Raw genomic sequence first — 20,651 nt, forward strand, 5'->3', positions numbered from 1 at the left:
GAGCGTTTTATAAATATATGCAAAATGGCTTGTGCACCCGTGTGTTGTAGATATTTTTGTTTTGCATAACGTTATTATTATTATTGTTATTATCGTGAATACTAACTGAATTTTCCCGTAAACACACAAAAATATAAATATTAACGACGATCGATAATTATTGTAAATGTTACCCGGGTCCATGTGATTTTTTTTGTTTACGTGTAAATATCGTACACTTTCACGGGCTGTATTAGCGCACACGTTGATTCGATTTATTTTTTTTTTACATATTGGTCCCTTTGAAAACCGGAAATGACGGGGGAGAAAGATATAAAAGAAAATAAGACGTACACCGTGTGGGTAAGGGTGAGCTGCTTTTTTATTTTTTAAATTTTTTTGTAAGCACAGCGATAATAAAGTGCCGAACAGAGGTCTAATGGCGTATGTAAAATTTCATTTTATATAAGGATGTTTAACTACCTACGGATTGTAGTCAAAGTTTCAAGTTTTTAACACTTATATTTGATCGGGAAAAAATAATCTGTTTACTGTCTAAACGAAGCTTTTACGTATATTATCTTAAGGCGCGTATACACGTGCGAGCCGAACCCACCGCGAACCGCTCACGAATCGATAGCGACAATAATTGAGTCGGTGTGGCGAACGTCCAACGAGCCTTTTGAAGCATTCGCGAACCGTTCATGCCGATCCGTCGATAGTCGGTTTTTTTGACGAACCTCTTGCGAGCCCGGTACAAGTTGGTTTGTTGTCGGTATTGGTTCGCGAGCGGATCACAAGTGTGTACGTGGCATGTTCACGGTAGGTTCAGCTCGCACATGTATACGCACCTTAATAATTTAATATAATTACAGTTGTAATAGCAGAAAAAAAATTTAAATCAAAAATCTAAACGGTACACTTGGATTTTATCTTTGCGATACGCAAATGTCATAAAAATTATATCAACGAAAGATTATTGTCGGCGAGTAAAAGATATGTTAAAAACATATAATTTAAAATGCAAGAATCTACTTAAATCTCATCCTATATTACCAGATAAAAAATGAATAGAGTTTGGTAGCAATAGTAAAGCTGCTTTGTTGAATATTTCAATATGTAAATGTAAAGATATCAAAAATTGTATTTGTCCAAGAATAAAAGAAATATCAAAGAGGGAACAGAGCTTTTTAATCGATCAACGTACATCGAGGAAGATGGTAATAGGACCTGTATAGACATTGACATGACAAATCAAATTAGAAATACTATTTGAAGAAAGATGACGAGAAAAAAATTGCCGTGAAATTTTCAAAAAGAAAGTATAAAAAAGCTCAATATTTTAATTTTGTCTACATTTAGTGATCTTACATGTAAAGATGGAGCACTTCACCTGTGTAAGCTTACCTCTACGTCTAGATAGTTAACAACTGAATTCAGAACTATTATAGATCATGTAATACAAAAAAACAATTATTTTGGTCATCCAGAGAATGTATTACGTTGAATGTTGACAGAACCACATCAACATATTGGAGAATTAGCTGATCGTCGTAATTTGAAATCCCGCAATACAAAAACAAAAATAGCCAGATTTTCCAAACTTTCACGTATAAATTTGAATACATCATCTTACATCGATTTTATTGATTGGCAACAAAATATCACTGAACCATTAAATTTAAAAACAATACCCGATGAAAATATTCAATTGCTTAACGAACAAAAAGGTGATATATGTTTGCTACGTTTGCCATGTCATACACAAGCAGTCGGAAGAGCCGTCAAGACTGTAAAGAAGCTTCAATCACTTTGTGCAGTAAATCCGATAAAAAAGAGTTTTATTAAAGCACAAATAGAGTCACGAAAATAAGTGCCGAAATTTGACAGTAAGAAACATTTTAAAACCATTAAAACTTATAATTATTATTTTGTTATTATTTTTTTTTTTTTATCAATAATGACGAATAATAATTACGATTGTATTTTATCACATAAATAATGTTCTAAATATTTAAAACATGATTCCATATTTTTAAAGAAAAATATTTAAACTCTTTTTATACCGCGAATTTTCAAGACTGTACCTGAGACAAAAAACGATATTGTATTGATACCAAATTTTTATAAGTGGATTATAGACGTCAATCGGCACCTTTTCAATTGCTAATTGGAATTAATACATCTATTTTTTTGCCGTACAAAAGTGATCCACCCTAGTGTCGTCGTTGGGTGTACGCAAAACGGTTAGGTTAGCCTCCGACGATTTTTGACGTTCACGCACGGTCGCTCCAAATATCGGTAACCGGTTCGCGCGGGGTGTTTTCCCGCGAACAAGCGAACAATATCGGACCTATTGATCGCGGTCGTCGGTGCATCGTCGCGCGATCGTCAACCCTTCGAACACGGTCGACGTGCGTTCTCCTCGACCGCACGCGGTGGAACAGACACGATTGCTGACGATCATTGATAACGAAACCGATCGCGCGACCGCTTCGATACGATTTATCATGCGTCGTCGGTTCCACGACGTGTCGTAGCGCGAAGAAGTAATGGCGCGTGCGCGCGTTCGCGAGACTCTTGGGTTTTTTTTTTTCCGAAAGATCCCGGCGGCGGTAGCGGCGAAACGAAGTCGAACCGTCGAGGCGGCCGACAGATGGCGCGGTCGGCGGAGGCCGCGCGCGCGCCCGGTCTCCACGCACAATCGAATATCGTATTCGTGTGGCGCGCGAACGGGTACACTCGCCGCGCCGGCACCGGCAAAATTACAGTGTTCAGTCGCGAGCGAGAACACGGGCCACCACTTGCCGCTTCCGTAACGTCGTGAATCGTTACCCGTTGCGTGTGAATTTTTTCTTTTTCACTACCGTCGTCGACTCGATCCGCGCCACGACCGTTTTGAAATTTTATCCGTTACCGCGACCGTACGCGTTCATTTCGTTCGCGTAGTTCAATAATAATTATTAAAATCGGTTCGCCGAGTCGAGTACGTACGGTACGCGGCGTGTGTGCGTGCGTTGTGCGCGCGTATGTGTGTTTATGAGTGCGTGCACGTGTGTGTGTGTGTGTGTGTGTGTGAAGATTTTTATCCGAGCGATATAATATAATAATAACAATAGTAAAAATAATTAAAAAAAAAAAAAAAAATCTGTTCTCGATTTCCGCCGAACCGGGTCCCGTGAAAAGTGAAAAAAAAAAAATCAACAAATATTTCTACCATAATAATCGTCGACGCGACGATGAACGTTTTTCTGGTGATCTAACGCGAACGCATTTCGGTGTACTCGACATTTACAAAGTTCGAATCGCGTAACGTAATAAAATACGTGTAATACGTGTTATTATTATTATTATTTTGCGATACAACACTGAAATACAATACAGTGAACTTACACGCTCGCGTCGCGCAGACCGTTGAAAAGCTCGCGTTATCGACGCCCGCCGCAGACGCCGCCCGTCGACAAGAACTTCTCCAAGTTCGGACGCGCTTTCCGACGACGACCATGGACGTGTTACCGAGCGGCAACATATTCCGAGAACTCCAGGACATACACGATACCGGTTATTTCTCCGCGCACGTATCACTCGAGGACCATTGGCAACAGGTAAACGAATCGAACGATAATAACGTCGGTTACGACGGATCCGCGTTCGTGTCCGTTACGCGATATCTGTTACCCGCCAAAAGCGTTTTGAACACGACCAACGTCTCCGAGTACTTGAACCCCCGAACACGTAACGCGTTGTTTTCGTCGTCGCCGAGTGCGTCCACCACCACCACCACGTTGTAGCACGTGCGCTGCGTTCTTACGTAACAGTATAGAACAATAATGATAATAACAGTTTTAATGGTAGAACACGGCTAAACCCGTCGATACTTATCGACCGTCCAACGTACAACAACGGAATCAACATGTAGATTGTAGGTGGTACTCGCTTGCACGCGCATTCCGTGCCACGACGGTGTACGGTGTACGTGTTTCGAGAGAAATGTTGTAACAACACATATTTGCGCGCTGCGCGTACTACCGGAGCTATTGGCTAGAGCGTTAGGTGTTGCGACGGTTTGGAAAAAGTTTGAAAGTCAGTAAACCGAGGTTTTATTTTTTATTTTTTTTCGCTTCGGAGGGCAAACAGTGACACCCGCTCGGGACGCCCGACGAATGCACGTAATGCTCAACATTTTGGACAGATTACGTTTTTCCCGTGTCCTAATAAGACTTCTTCTGATTATAATTTTATAATATCTTATCGTGTTACAATTGTAGTCGTGTTCGTAAAATTATCGTCGCGTATTTTTTATCTGGCTTAAATTTCAAATTGTTTATCGTCGTTCACAGTTTTGGCGCATTATTCCTATCGGCTCACGTCCGTCAACACGTGCCGTGCCGAGTCGTGCCTACTTACGAATGCTCTAGTAATTACATTTTTACGCGGAATATTGAATGTACGCGTTTGAATAATTTTTTCAGCTGTTACTACTGTTCTTTGATCGGGACTCGTTAATCTTATCGAATTATATTTATAATTACTCGTGGAATTTTTTACGATTTCGTGACCGTGTACGAATTGTTAAAATAAACATCGTATTGGTACGCATATGCAATAGGTTTCTGTAGCCAATTTTAAAATGTACTGGACCATTTTTTTTCTTATGATGATAATACTGGCAAAAAATGTATAAACAAAAAATAAAAAAAAAACTCGATGATCGAAAGCCTTTCGGATATTGATAGATTGTTGGTGAAAACAGATTGGCTGTTTTTGCGTTACTTCTTTTTTCCACGTCAGCGTTTTTGATTTAACATATACAACATTTTTAAACGCCATAAGTGTAGCATTATTATTTTTATGTGCGTGTGTGTATGCGTGTTTGTGATTCATTTAACACTATGACTGTTGTCATCAGAGTCACTGGTTGTACAAAATGTTATGATTAGGTAACGGATTTATATGCACAAGACATCCTCAAAATATGTACATAAAAATTCTGTAATATGCTACAAAATATGCATTTATAAATAAATCAAAAATATTATCGTTTAAATCATATAAAAATGTCACAAATATTGTAATATTAAATTGAACTATCGGTTTAAAAAATGTCTTTATGCTCGTTTACGTATGTCTGTAATGGACTCTTAATTAGTATTTTTATATTAGGCATTTTTAAGTTACGAACGAATAATAAAAAAAAATCACTAGACAAAAAAACTGGGAAAGTTGTACACGTAAAAATATACGCACAAAATGCACGCACTGACTGATCGGTTTTCGTTATTCCGTCAAGTTCAAGTGTTCAATTTCTAACTCCATAATATAAATTTATCTATATTAACATAATTTGCATATACTCGTATGTCAATTTATTTTTGTCTATAGCGATTGGTCTTGATTTTATCTTGTGGATGTGAATGTGAAAATATTACGTAAAAAAAATATATGTGCTATAAATAAAAATATTCGCTAAAAAACTACAAATATGTATGAAGTATGCAAAATATGTTATATATTAATTAATAAGATTATTTTAATATGAATGATCTTAATCGGGGACGTTTCACATGAATTTTCGAAAAACTTAATTCAATACGTATATGAATTTGCACATAAATCCGTTCCCTAGTTATTATTCTTAAGGAAACACAATCACATGGCGGTTCCTGAGATACAAAATTTAAGACGGCCAAATTATTAAAAATTGTAATTTTAGATAAATGAGTGTTGTAAAATGTATAATTTTTTTCGCATTTAAATTATGGTAGGCACTTTGGCAGTTGAACTCTATAATGTTTTGTCAACTAAGCTTTTATAAGCCGTTCTTAACGAATTCACAAAAACATTGAGTTATTTTTGATAAAAGTTTTTTGGAACATTTCTCCCGGCAATGAAATTCTTTGAATGTCGAAATCAACGAATAATGTTATAGTATATATACCATATTTAAGTATATATGTGAACAGAAAAGTAAAGTTTTGTCTGCGTTTCTGCAGAAGAAGACTAACATAGTTGCAATTGAACTTAATAGTTTAAAAATTCATTTTTTTTTTTTAAATTTTAATTTTAAAGGTTTTTTAATTAAACAGTGGTTGTAAGTTTGTTTATATTAATTTATTTTAATATCATTAAAATTTAAGTGTGTGTCTTTACTTTAAGCGATATTAGTTATAATTATTTTTAATATTTTTTACTCATTCTTGAAATCAACATTGGATAGTTGTAGAATTATGATTCGTGACATTTATCTAATAAAAATGTTTAACGGAATAAAATTGTTGTATCATCAGTAGCAGACAGTCTAGTAAAATAATTACCGTGACATTTGACCACTATCTAGTTATAGATTACAACTATTTTAATCGTCGATATTCTTTGAATTAACAATATCTTTTTAAATACTACATAATAATAATATAAGTGTGTAATAATTATACTGAAATGGAATGTTGGTAGCATTTTCGATAAATGACGATTTATATTTTTGAATAGGTCTTTATAGGACTTTATGATTGTACAAATGTTATTGTTTTAATTAATTAAATTAAAATTGACGCTTAATGTCTACATTTTCATCATTATAATCGCATTGCTGACTATTTCGAGTTTAAAACTCGGTATTTTTATATATCAATTACTTTATTGCAACTTGTAGCAATAGATTGCCACTTTGTACGTTGTTTAAACATTAATGTGTGTTAAAAAAAAAAAAAAAAAACTTATCATCGGGCCCAGACGTTGGCAAACATGATATATTATGTATTTCTTATGAACACTTAATTCTTTTATCTGTTATCATAGACCAATAAAACTCTTGTTACTAAACATGTAATATGATAATAATGCGATATAATTTATATATTGTGTACGTTTATTATTTTCCGTTTTAATCTTGAAAATCTAAAATATGGGTCGGCCTTCGACCCGCATTAGAATTCACCCTCTTTTATTAATCACGTCTGGGAAGACATTGTTAAAAATCAAAATAATACATTGTATTGAAAATTTCTGAATTGCATTCTGTGGGATCGAATTTATAAAAGGCGCGTCGACCCTAACATATCATTTACCGGCGACACGAACACGGCGGGGACAATGAGAAAATTTTTTTTGTCCATTGATCAAAATAAATTGTAATCTTGCTGATGTCTACGGATATGTTTGTGGCAATAGATTTTATTCAATTTTCAATAGCGATCACGGTTCGTTATGGAAAATAATACATTTTCAAGAAATGTGTGGTGAGTTCTCTTACGCCGATCGGAGTGGCGTCGATGCACTTAATGAATGACATTTTTCTCGTCTGGAAATGAAGTACGAGGTCGATGGAATGAGTGTTATACAATACGTCAGGTTTGTGAGATTTAACAATGTATAGAAAATTTTGTGTACACCACCCATGCATAGGTAATTATGTTTGGTGGAACTTTTACTCGCACCCTAACACCCATGATAGTGTAAATGTTTTTTTTTTTTTTTTTACCAAATGTATACTATTCCGTGTTGGAGCTGTATAATATTATTAAAACGTAACGGATTATTTGTGTCGATTTCAATGGACGCTACGAAACGAAATAAAAAAAAAATGAAACAAATAAATCGTAATTGGACGACCGCGGTCTTTCGTTGAACTTCGGAAACAACGTTGCAGCGGAACGCGAAGTGTCGGATGCCGCAATAGTAACGCCGATATTAAATACGATAAAATATCGTTTGGATAAGACTGCGTGTCCCGCGGACACGGTGTCGTGCGCGTGAGCTTGTGTGCACAGGAAGTGTGGCCGGTACGGGCGCAGGCGGTGGGTGGGACGAGTTGTATAGAGATCCGAAAAGCAGCGACGACGGCGTGAGCCCCGCGCGCGTTAATGGGATGCCGTTAACGCGCGCGGGGGCCCCCCCGGACCGGATCGATGTCGCGGTGTCGGCCACCGAAGCGTGTTCGTGCAGTTTCGGCGGTGGCCCGGCCGCGAACACGGTCGGACGACGGTCGAGCCGCGGCCCGCGCGGTATCACGTCTCGTTTTTTTCGGCGACCGGGGCTCGTCAGGGCACAACTGACGACGTGAGCCGATACTTTGCACGTGCACGAATCCCGGCCGAAGCCGCGGAATCGTTTCGCGAACGATTTTTTCCTTTCTTTTTTCACGCATCATCAGTAAATCGCTGTCGGCACCGCGATGATTTTCTTCAGCGTCCATCACTCGAACCTTCAGGGTTCTCCGCTGCCCGTTAAACATTTCAAATCCGTCGACGTACGGAAAGCGTATCGACCCGCGCGTTAATGCGCTATGTCACCGCACTCGTACGCTTGTAACGGTTTACGGACGAAACGTAGGCGTAGGAAACTTTGGACCGATAAGGTGTGCGTCGGATCCCCCCCCCCCTTTGCGGCATGTTCAGCTCGTTTGAAATTGCGAATCCTTTTGAACCGTGCGCGCATTAATCGTTTAAACGTCGGAGTGCGTGTTACCGTTGTTGAACTCAATGTACATTCGATTATGCCTATTGCTTCCATGCAACCGCCCCCGGACCGTAACACAACGTTACGACCCAGTCGCCGGACGAGTTTTCCCTCCGTGTACGATTCTCCGATCATCATTAATAACTTAACGCGCGCCCGCGTGTATACACTATTATATATAATACAATACAAGTTTGATACACGTGCGCGCTCGCAAAGGCCGTAATAAATAAATATCGTGTTTTCACGGCCTGGAATATCCTTCGGTTCGCTTGTTTACGCTGGGGATGAGTATTATATGTACATATGTGTGTGTGTGTGTGTGTGTGTGTGTGTGTGTGTGTGTGTGTGTGTGAGTGTGTACGTGTACGCGCGTGATATGATGGAGAACCGTCTTGTGCACGTCTCCCCTTGTATCCCACGACTCCTCGCACTTTATCCTCTTATTCATATTATTGTGCTTGTAAATACACACACTCGCATAAAGGTGCACATAACGATGAATGTACACCATCACATACATATATATATATATATATATCTGCGTGTGCGTATTATTTACGCATGTATTGTTGACGTCGCTCGCTGCATTGCCGCCGCACCGCAGCACTATATATCATTTGCGCGGGCGAAATGATAAATGGGCCTAGAGTTTTTACCTAAAGCGGTATAGTGCTCTATGTGTTTGTAGTGTTTTGAGTGTGTCGCTGTTGTGGGGAACAGGGAAAGGATGACGAAGACCACAGGTGGGCACGGGTGCGATATGCAATGTACAGTATGTGTAAATGTGTACGGACCTATACTATTGCGTACACGTCAAACGGATCACCCGGTGTACACGAACGCAAAAAAATGGTAGCAAACCCCCTTGGTTTGAAGAGCCCAATCGGAAAACTGGTAACCGCGGTCTTTCACGGTCGGTCGTCGCATAGAAACCGCGTATGAGTGTTCAGTACACTGTATAATAATATATGTGTCGGCACCTAAAACGGAACCATTTGTCTCGTCGCCATCGCTGCGTAGCTGTTGCGGTGGTGGTGGTGGTGGTGGAAATTTCACCAAAATCGTTTGTCAACCCTTCTCTCTTTTCTGCAGCGTCCTCTATTTCCAGGATTAATGCCATCTGTGCTCCGCTCTATGTACTCCCGCGCGCATCGCACATACACATAAACCTACACGTATATAGTATAATGTACAGTTGATGTTACAGCGATTGTGTGTGTGTGTGTGTGTGTATCGAGTACGATGAAAAAATAATACTGATTTCCTGAAAAATATACCTCAAAAACGTTGCCGTCGTCATTGCGTTTATGATGATTTTGATTTCACGTCATCATGGCCATTTGATACAATTGAATCGGTCATTTCGGAAAGTCCATATCTCTATAAATTGAAAATTTTCAGGAAACGTAAAAAACTGTTTTTAGAGATCAAAATTAAATTAAAATAAAAATTGAAACATGGTTGAATTATCAAATTCTCTTATAAAAAAAAACTATGATATGGCGGTCTCGCAGGAAATTTGCATTATTATTAGTTAAACACATCTATCACGTTTTGAAAATTTGTGGAATAATGGTTTTTTCGAAATAATCGATTCAATTATAATATTATCCTTTTCGGTTGATTCGTATAAACATATATATTTATAAAAATTATGTACACATAATTTACAGATAATTTTGTATGGACATGTTGCAATAACTTCGAGACGATGTGTTTGATGATTTTATCATATCTTTAATATCCACCGTTTTAAATGTGTGCATGCGCGAAGCGTTAATGAATAAGAGTCAGGTGGTATATATATGTGTTACGTATTCGATATACTATAATCATTATTATTATTAATATTATTATTATTATTATTATTATTATTATTATTATTATTATTATGGATGATCAACATTTTTTTTCTTTGGATCTTTTTTCGAACTTCAAGGTTATCGTTTGAGTGGTTTTGTGTGCACATGCAAATTGTATAAAAAAAGTTGTACCACAACGGAAAACGTTTGATTTCGCATTACATAACTTGATATACAGGTATGTATAAAGTGTATCACTTAGACTGAAATTTGTTCTCACTGTTCTTGTTTTGTTTTCAAGAATAATTAAATGTTTTCATTTAAATAATTCGACTAAGTGAAACGAACGTGTTTAAATAAAATAAACGTTCTATGTTATTGTAGTAATCATTTAGTTTAGCAATTTCATAACATAGTGCTGAACATTTTTTTTTTTATGTGAAGTAATTTCCGTCGGACTGTCTTATTCATCTTCTTTGTAGACCGTCGAAAAGAGAAAACTGTGCTTTAAATTACCACACTGTTTTTGTATATATATATATGTACTTTATAACTATTACGTTTTCAACTCTTTAAAAATTTCAGAGAAGTCAGCACGCAAAAAGTGTCTGCGTGTTACGCGAACGTTTGTTCGGGGTCGGCCTTATCTCGCCAGGTAATTGACGGATTTCAAGTACTTTATCCATCGCGAGTAGGAAAAAATAAATACGAAATCGGACATGAGCTTACGGCACATTTTGTATGGGTAAGGTACTTGAAATAGGGTTACCTTGAGCATTTTCATTTTAAAATGTAAATTGACGAATTTGTTTTAAATATGTATACTGCACTATCATCGTCGTTACACATACGACGTGAATTTAGGTGTTTTTTATACTTCTTATATGATTTACATTCGTGTTCAAACATGACTGAAGTGATTTTTTAAGTATGGCAAACAAATTACATATCCTAACGGGGCAGAAGACAGCAATATTTCTCGGTAAAAGTTATTTTAGTACGGTGACAAAACGTTTACAACTGTGACTTTTTGTGCTTGCACAGTAGTCGTTGATCTGTAATTGTTACTGATTTTTTGTTACCTACACACATTGTGAGCGTTCGAACAATCGACGTTTCGACAATATAGAGTTGCGGTTTATTCGATACATTGGATTGTTCGATGTGGCAGACCGTTTTGAATCACGGGATTCAGATGATAATGAAACGCACGGTTATTAGCTCATTCGTTACTTTACGTTAGTCGTGTATATCGCGCTCGCAGGTATTACAGATATGGTCGTATTATCGATTTGGAGTGTTAATCACTCAAGAGACGCCGCGTATACGTAACATTGCTAAAGGTTTAAAATTAATGTCACAGTATCTCGTAATATGTTACTCATATTTACACATACTTGCATACACACTATCTCTCTGTCTCAGTCTGTCTGTCTCTATTTCTCTCTCTTACTCTCTCTCTCTCTCTCTCTCTCTCTCTCTCTCTTTCCCATACAAACACACACACACATACATGTACATAATGCTATTGATTATGCGAGTGTATGTTGAGAAGTACGATTAGTTGTACGCGCCTTTCGCTGTCTAATGAATGTAGAACTTACTAAGTGGGTACTTCATGAAATTCCAAAAATAATTACATCGTCTAGTTTATAGCTTAATTATACCTGTAGTACCGAAATATTTAGACGAAATAATGTGTATGCGCCACACATTGTTAACACCAATATGTACAATGCGGTAGCTAATTGATTTTATTTTATTTTGCTCTAGACCTATTGCATTTTCATGTTCACCAAGCCGGTAAGTTGTTACTACCACTGGTGGTGTTGTAGGTGACGCGAATATTTCAATCTTCCCTTTATGGCTAATGGACGAGAAGAGGTTTAGGATTTCGCAAAAAGAAGAAACTCATCGGTCTATTTATTCTAGTTTTAGAACCAGTTCTAATAATATGTCATCGTTGATCATTATATATATATATATAGTCTTGTAGTTCTCATAGAAATTTTTTCCTGTTTTGGGGACAAATAATAAAAACTATGTTTGAGATCACGCGAGTGACATAACCTACATCACAATGGACACAGTGTTATATTGTGCAACATTTATCCACTCATCTCTAATATGTTTAACTGAATTCCTTGTTCTATTAATAATAACAATACCTACCGCATTATTTTAAGACTTTGACTCGAGGAATATGTTTTATTGTAAGCCAAACAATTTCTAAAAGTTTCGTAGAACGTCGGGGGTGAAAATAATTTGTGAGAACCGAAGCGATCGCATCATGTAATATTTATTCCCATGCTCAGCTAAAGCTATGTATTTCGGTCAGCGGTTAAATGTCGTCTGGGGCGCAGGAAAAAGTAGGATGAAAACCGCTTGATACACTGATACGATGGTATGATGTCGGAATGAACGGAATAGGTTCCGCGTGTAAAATATATATCTTTGATGTACACCTGCAACTGAAATAATGAGCGCATCGAAAATATAGTTGTTGAACAATTTTTTTTTTTATTCAAGCAGTTCGAACGTGTACGAGTGTATTATAGTAAAAAGTAATAATTGTTTGATGAAATAATAATTACCCTTCGTACAATAACACCTACATTTGTATAATACGCGTAACTATGTCAGTACATATTCGGCCGGGGAATCGCACGTTTTAAATTCAATTAATCCACTTGTTCGACCGGGGTCGTTTCGGTGTCGGCGACAGCCGGAACAGGTCAGGGTAAATATATATATACACACACACACACACACACACGAATAAAACACTATTATATACATGTGCCGGTGAGGGGTCCACACGAGCATATGCCGTTTTTGGTTCTGTTTCTGTGTTGTTTAATTTTCGGTATTTTGATATTCACGCGCACTCGATGTTTATGTTTATATTATAAAATACAACCGATGTTTATACTTTTATATCGTAACACTATTATCGCGTGCGTATCAATTGACACGTTGGTGGGGCGTTACGAAGGAATTCGTGAACGTTGCATTTTCGACAGATGATACTTTGCGCGTGCGTTCATACATCATCCTCCGGATTTCAATAAAGTGATATGTCCGATTTCGTTAGGGTCCAGGAAGGGGTTACGGGTCGTCCGTCGGCGTTCATCTTAATGGTGATAATCGGTACACGATATTCGTGCCCGGTCCGAGCAACACGATTGAACAGCGCTGCACACGCATTATATGTAGGCGCGTCGCCGCGCGAGTACGACCGTGTTTAATGACGGCTGATTACGACAACAGCCGGAGACAGACGTAAAGTAAAAACCGTATATAATAATAAAATAACCGACGTTTGTGTGTGACATGATAATATAGTTGTGGAGTGCGCAGAGGAAACGGTTTTATTATAATAACCAAACATTAATTTTAATCAAACGCTACTATCGAGACACAGCTCGGGACCGTTTAGTCCTTCCAATTACCCGTGACCTCAACGGCATCATTCGACTGCAGATGTGATGACACGGGCCAGGAACGAACCCATATAGGCGATCGACGCGTCGTGCGAAACATTATTTGACTTTATTATTATTATAACTATTATTATACGCGTACAGCGGAAAATGTATAACGTGGCGTAGAAAACAATTTACGGGTGTTCTCTCTGTGTCTCTTTCTATGCGTATATATTTTCATAGGACGACTGTATCACATACGCGCCAGGCATTGTTAAAAACGATTTAAAAAACAAAAGCAGTCGATTTTTGTTACTTTGTCACATTTTTTTTAGTGAAGTTGTGTACATTTTTTTAGGGATGTATGTGTACCTACTTTCGGACACGCACAAAAGGCAGCAAAATATAAAAATAAAATTTGATACTATAATGACAACGAAAACAATATATATATATATATATATGCACAGAAATTGAATTTAAAAGTTTTCTATATGTAAATATTTTACGTACCTTTGAGGACCGACGTTCATTGATACTCAAAAAAGATCTACTTATGTCTTATCGTAGATTTATTTTAGGTTTTCTCCTTTGATATTATTATGCGCAGAGATTGTAAAATGTTTGAAACGAAGAATCGTAGTGGTCAATGTACTAAAAGTCAGTAGCAAATACTACTTTTATTACACATAATCATAATATGTGTACTAACATTTTAATGTTACATAACCTTAATTACAATTTACTAACTAAATGTCATTTTTTTTTCATTTGTAATTTGAAATAAACTATACATTACTTGCGTGAATTTTACAGACTGGTTATTATTCCATTCCCGATTAATTATTTATTGTTTTATTCGTGTGTTAAGAGGTTAAAATAAATATATATATATATATATATAGGTAGGTACATAAATAAAATATGTGATAGAATTTTCTTTGGACTTAACTATTATTATGTATACGCGGAAAATATTATTACGAATAGATGTTTTTCAAATAATTATTAAATTAACGTACGCCCGCTAAACTATGTACCTTAAATATGCAGCTTGTAGCGTTCGTGTGCATATTATTACATCACTTTCAAGTATTTGTTTATCTTTTGGATTCAAAATTTAAATTAAAAAATAAAAAAATACCTATAATATATCGTCTGCCCAATATGATACTGTTAAAGCGCGACGAAAATAATAATCTCTGTATCATGTCGGTTCAAAGTGTACGTACTACACGTACTCGTATGTTACCATTGTAATAATATCGTAAAAAGACGATTGCGACGGTTTCGATTGTCTGTCGATCGCGAGCATTAATTAAAAGAAAAAAAAAACTCCCGAAAGAAAATCGTTTGATATGTTTTTAATTAAAATTTTATCAATCACAATGAACTTGCCGATAACGCTGTCATCGCTATTTTGCCGCCGCCGTCGTCTTAGAGCTGCTGCTGGTGCTGTACGCGTGGACGCGTGTTTACGTATACGTGTTGGTTTTTTAGAGAGCCATTCAAGGGCACGGGATCAGTTTATCGAACCGTTTTTTCCCATCACTTTCACTCCATCTCTGTCACTCTCGTACCCGTTTCATCACTCTCTCCCCCTCTCTCTTTCTCTCTCTCTATCTATCTCTCTCTATCTATCTATCTATCTCGTAAGTGGCACGTATTAATATTTTACGGTCCCGGGAAATGTGTGTGTGTGTGTAAGAGTTCTACTAGTTCACGTAGTATACGCGCGCGCACACTCGTTGACCAAGTACAGCGTGCACTTGTGTAGTAAAACATACTGTCACGGCGGTAGCGTAGACCACATATTATGTAATTATAATAATAATAATAATAATAATAATTATTATTATTATTAAACAAATAATTTTAATCGTAATAATAACGAAAAGTCATCCCGGCAGCGCAGAACTTGCGTATAACGTGTTGCGGTACTCTTGCGGACCGGTAACAAAAGCGTTTTCGAAACCACAAACGTATACGCACAACATCAAATGTATACGTACACGTTTATCCTTAAACCGTTTTCTCTGATCCGTACGCCGTACGGCGTACACGCGCACATGTTATTTCAACGTCCGTCGACACTCGCTATGGATTCGGTCGTCTCACTCTTTCATTTTAAGGTGGCACGTATTAATATTTCACGGTCCCGGGAAAATATGTGTGTGCGTGTGCGTCGGATTTTTTTTCCACGCGCACTTTACGCACGTCACACGCGTTGACCGAGTACAGCGCACAATCGTGTAGTAAAACATGCCGTCACGGCGGCAGTAGCACAGACGGATACGTGTATTGTGTAGAGCGCTGGAGCGCATAGTACGAACGTTTCGTACATAATATAAGCACATTATTATTATTATTATTATTGTTGTTGTTGTTGTCGTCGTCGTCGTCGTCGTTGTAGTGAATCCTCGTCGTTCTTCTTCCACGAGCGCCTCTTTGGAAGGAATTTTTTTAATTTTTTTATGAAGATCGCGGTGAACACCGTCCGTTTGTACGGGCGCGCGTGCGTCCGGGAATCTATATGTGTAGCCACACCGTGCGCGCGTTGTAATATTATATTTCGCCGGCGAGAAGAATACGCGCACGTAATAATAATAGTTTTAATAATAACAATAATAATAATAATGATAATAACGGCGTGAGCCATAACAATAATGAAATAACTTATAATGCGTAGCGCCTCGATCGGTCGGGGCGTCGCGGCAAACGTGCGTGTGTGTTGGATTTTTCTTTTTCTTTTTCATTTTTTTTTTTTTTTTTTTTTATTACATTATTATTATTAGGTATGTTTTGTTTGGTTTGTGCGTGCATTCTATACGAGCAGGCCACGTGTCTTATGGCCCCGTTGTTCTCTTTGCGCGCGCGCCCATGTAGGATATGCGATGTAGGGACACGTGTTATTGTACAACAACCACCTTCATATCGGCCCGACCGTTGTCTATTATAATAATAATATTATGTTGTGCGCGCGCGCGCGACGACGACGACGGTAATAATACGCGACGCGTGTAACCTCCATCAAACGAGCCGATTCACGTTCACACACGTAGTACACCTGATGTTTTATTTGTTAAAATTATTATTATTATTATTATTATTAATTTTTCATCGCCGTCGTTGTTGTTGATTAATCGACCGAGCTGTGAAAAAGGTTAGGTGCACCGATATTCGTTATGATTATATTCATCGTCGATACGTTTGATCACAACGAAGTAGATTCGTCACTACCGTAAGACCAGTGTTCGAGCACGAATAGATGGATGAACCCGTCGGACAGTTAAAAGTTAATCGCGTCGAAAAATCGTAGTCGTAAAATGTCTTCCCTCCCCCCCCCTACCGTTTGATTTTTTGCTTTGAATGGTAGCTGCAGCGTTTCGATCTGTGCACTCGCCATAAACGTACGTAAAAATTCGCTTAAAAATTGTCATCGAGTACCGCCACCGCGGCAGTCGACTAGTGTATCTCCGTTGCACGTTTATAATGTATGCTCAGACACGTGGAGGACTATGGCATGTACAACACGCACACTAGCGACCGCATGCTTACGATCGGGAGTAAAAAAACAATGGTCGGATGTCATCTGCACGTAAAACGAAATTAATAATAATAATAAAAAAAAAAAAAGAAGAATTGCAGGAGCCGGTATAAAAAACAACAATTTTATTATTTTTTCACTTGTACCTTGTAATCGCACATCACGCGTTTTGAAATTCTTCCGGTCGACTCTATGCCGTGGAACGCGTGGTTATGTAAAATAACTGGAGGAGATGGCGGTGGTGACCGTGGCGCGCGACGTTAACGATAATGATATTACGAAGGTGCCGGTGGAATTTTAATAAAGTCGAACTACGCGTGGCAGTGGCACCGATGACCACCCGTCGTGCCGCGTGTGCGCACAATAATTATTGTTACTAATAATTTTTTTTTTACTCTCTCCGCGAGGGAGACAAATGTTTTACACGTAAGTGAACCGTTAGGTGTACTGTAGTGCTACAACAATGTCATTCGAATCTTTTGAACTGTACGCACGACTAGTAGTGCGTGTTCGAATTTCTACAATGGTATTCAAACCATTTCTGTTACGGGATTATTGGGGTTAAAAAAAAAAAAAAATTATAATAATTACAATATTAAAAGAAATTATAGTGTAGAGAGCATATAATGGGGTTACTACCCTTGAGGATCAGGTACGCATTTTGGAGTGTATAATGCAAATTGTCCACGTATAAAAGTATTGTAATAATTATGCATTTATACATAACACAAAAAGCTATTTATTTTTGTAAAATAAAATAATTTTTGAAATCCTACATAAATTAACACCATTAAATATATATAAATATCTTATTATATTTACCCTTAAATTTATACACATTATTTCAACGTTTGTGATGCGTCGATTTGCAATGGGATTCATTAAACTGCGTTCGTTCGCTCCAGGACTGTTTACTGTTAGCAATTATTATGAGGCCGATCATCGCGATATCTTCTGAAACGATTTGACTGAGACTTTTTATTTTCGGATAGGTTTTATTCGTATTTTAACGTTGAAGAATTTTCCCATTCAACTTGGATAATTATTACACCTCCTGATATTTTTTTCTAACCAGCTTATTCATTATTTTATTTTTTCAGATAAGTTTTAATGCACCGATTTAACCCTAAGAGTAATTATTATTATTTTAAATCGAGCATTTTAACGAATAGAATTTTAATAATTATATTTATTATTATGCTTACAATAATGTAGCAAAGTTTTTAAAAACCCCAACGGTGAGTTCGGTTATTTCCGTTATTATCGTTATTTAGTAAGAAAATAATTATTTTTTCGCTTTTAAAAAAATATTTTGTAATCTCATGTGTTTTGTCATCAGGTTAGTATTTAATAGAATAGTTTGCAACGACATAATGAAAGTTTTCTCTTTCTCTTGCTGTATTTAGTTGAAAAAATACGCCAACAATGTGATTTTGAACAATTATACTTATATTTTTTTTTACCATTTTAATTTATTTCACACATTTAAAAATGATTACCGTGTTTCAATGTTTGCCAGTCGCAAAATAATGACAAACTTTTGTTATTTAAAAAAAAAATAGTTTTCTTGTAACCCCATTTATAATAAACCATTGTTGCATATAAAATATGAATACATATAAAGTACAATTTTAATATGTAATTAGGAACGTGTTCAATTTTTAAGCTTGTTGAACAAAAATTTTACTTTTTCGATCACAATAATAACAATGATCATTTTACGTTTATTTATTAATACAGGATTAATTATAGACAATCAATATTTTGATTTATTCACTATACTATATGGATAATACATTGTAATATGCATATTGTTTTAATTTTTTTTTTCATATCAATTGGGTTTCTTAACAAATCTTAGTTATTAAATTAATCACGTTCGTATTATGTTTGCAACAAACTAAATCTTATATTTTCCATACGGTTTTGTTATTTTTGTCAAATATTACAAAATAAAGTCATTTTGAAAGTTGTTTGATATACGTACAATATTTTAATTGTGTTTTTTAATGTATAACAACAAAATAAATGTCATGGTTTGGAAGAAAGTGATTAATAATAAATACTTGTTCCGACGGAAAATTTATATTATGTAATTGTTGAATCGGGAAATCATTTTTATTGATTTATTTTTATTTTATGTCAACACTCATGAAACGTATATCTAGGAAGATTTGTTTACTATACTACTAACCCTCTCGGCTTTTCCCTAACATCTTATTTACACTTTAAGACAGGTCCGACCACCATATGATTGGCCGAAAACGCGTTGAAAACGATAAGTCGTTAGGGATGGATTGGGGATACATATATATATTTGACAGGACCAAAAATTGTACTTTTATAACACGCATTCACACCAAATCTTATCGTAACATGTTTCTGTGAAATAAATAACAGAAAAGAAACCTAGTTTATCCTAATACATCCAAATCCGATGGAATAAACTTTTCGAATAAATGTAACACAGATTGAGGTCATCAGTATTCGTAATCGCTTATGAAACGCATATCAATTGACATATATTTATACTTATTTACATACCAACAGTTTTTAAAATTAAGGAAGCACGAGTGTTCCGTTGTTCAAAGTTTAAGACTTAATAATATTATTATATTTTATTTGGATCAAGGATTACATAAGTATAGTATAAAAATATTTCCGAGAAAACCTCATTTGTCGATCTTGCTGTTTTTTTTCGTCACTATATAAGTATACATATATATATATATATATATAACTCTGACTTAAATATATGCGTATAATTTATTTATGTGCGATTACTTAATTAACTTTTTAAGAGTTTTTAACATTTATTCTTCGTCTTCTGTTAAAGATTAATAATGTTTTTTTTCCATGTTTTCCCGGTTGACGTTGTTTTTCTTTTTATGAAGGATGGTCGAAAAAAAAAAATGGAACGCGTAACCGTTGCATTGTCTATATTAGTGCACATGCGCTCCCACTCACTATTCACGTACACGCAGAAAAACATTGGCCGTCGTTCGCGTCAGCGTGGTGGTACATGGGTTCCGTCGTAAAAAGTTCGACCGAAAATGCTCGTAATAAAAGCGGTTGGACATCATCAGGGACGCGCGGGGCAAAGGTATACGGACGAAAACAAACCACAAACAGTAAATCCGGTCTTCGATCTGACGCGGCCGGATGATCGACGAGACCGCAGTGACGACTCAGCTAGACGCGCGCACGCGTTTGTCGATATTAAAACGATCCCGAAGTAATTGTGTACGCGTAGTACGCGCGCGTCGGTACTTATTAGTAAACGGTCGAACGTTGTTAGCGGTTGAACACGTAATCCGGTGTGTGCACCTATTGACGCGGTGCGAAAGTAACACACCATGTCGTACACGTAGCGCACAACGTTGTTGTCCACCCTTCTTCTTTTATTTTTTTTTGGTTTTTTTTTTTTTTTTTTTTTTT

The 20,651-nt window shown here is 36.7% G+C and overlaps 1 protein-coding gene across 1 annotated transcript in view; it reads left to right on the forward strand.

Annotated features, from left to right (window-relative positions):
* Positions 1–2,676: 2,676 nt before the first annotated feature.
* The window catches only part of LOC112689537 (Krueppel-like factor 7), a 194,427-nt gene continuing 176,452 nt past the window's right edge, over positions 2,677–20,651 (forward strand). The window contains exon 1 of the mRNA XM_025563293.1: positions 2,677–3,584. Coding sequence (XP_025419078.1) covers positions 3,483–3,584 — 102 coding nt within the window. The 5' untranslated portion in view covers positions 2,677–3,482. The remainder of the gene's footprint in view (positions 3,585–20,651) is intronic.

Source organism: Sipha flava, unplaced genomic scaffold (assembly GCF_003268045.1).
Source record: "Sipha flava isolate LNK unplaced genomic scaffold, YSA_version1 44_pilon_pilon, whole genome shotgun sequence".
Lineage (NCBI taxonomy): Eukaryota > Metazoa > Arthropoda > Insecta > Hemiptera > Aphididae > Sipha > Sipha flava.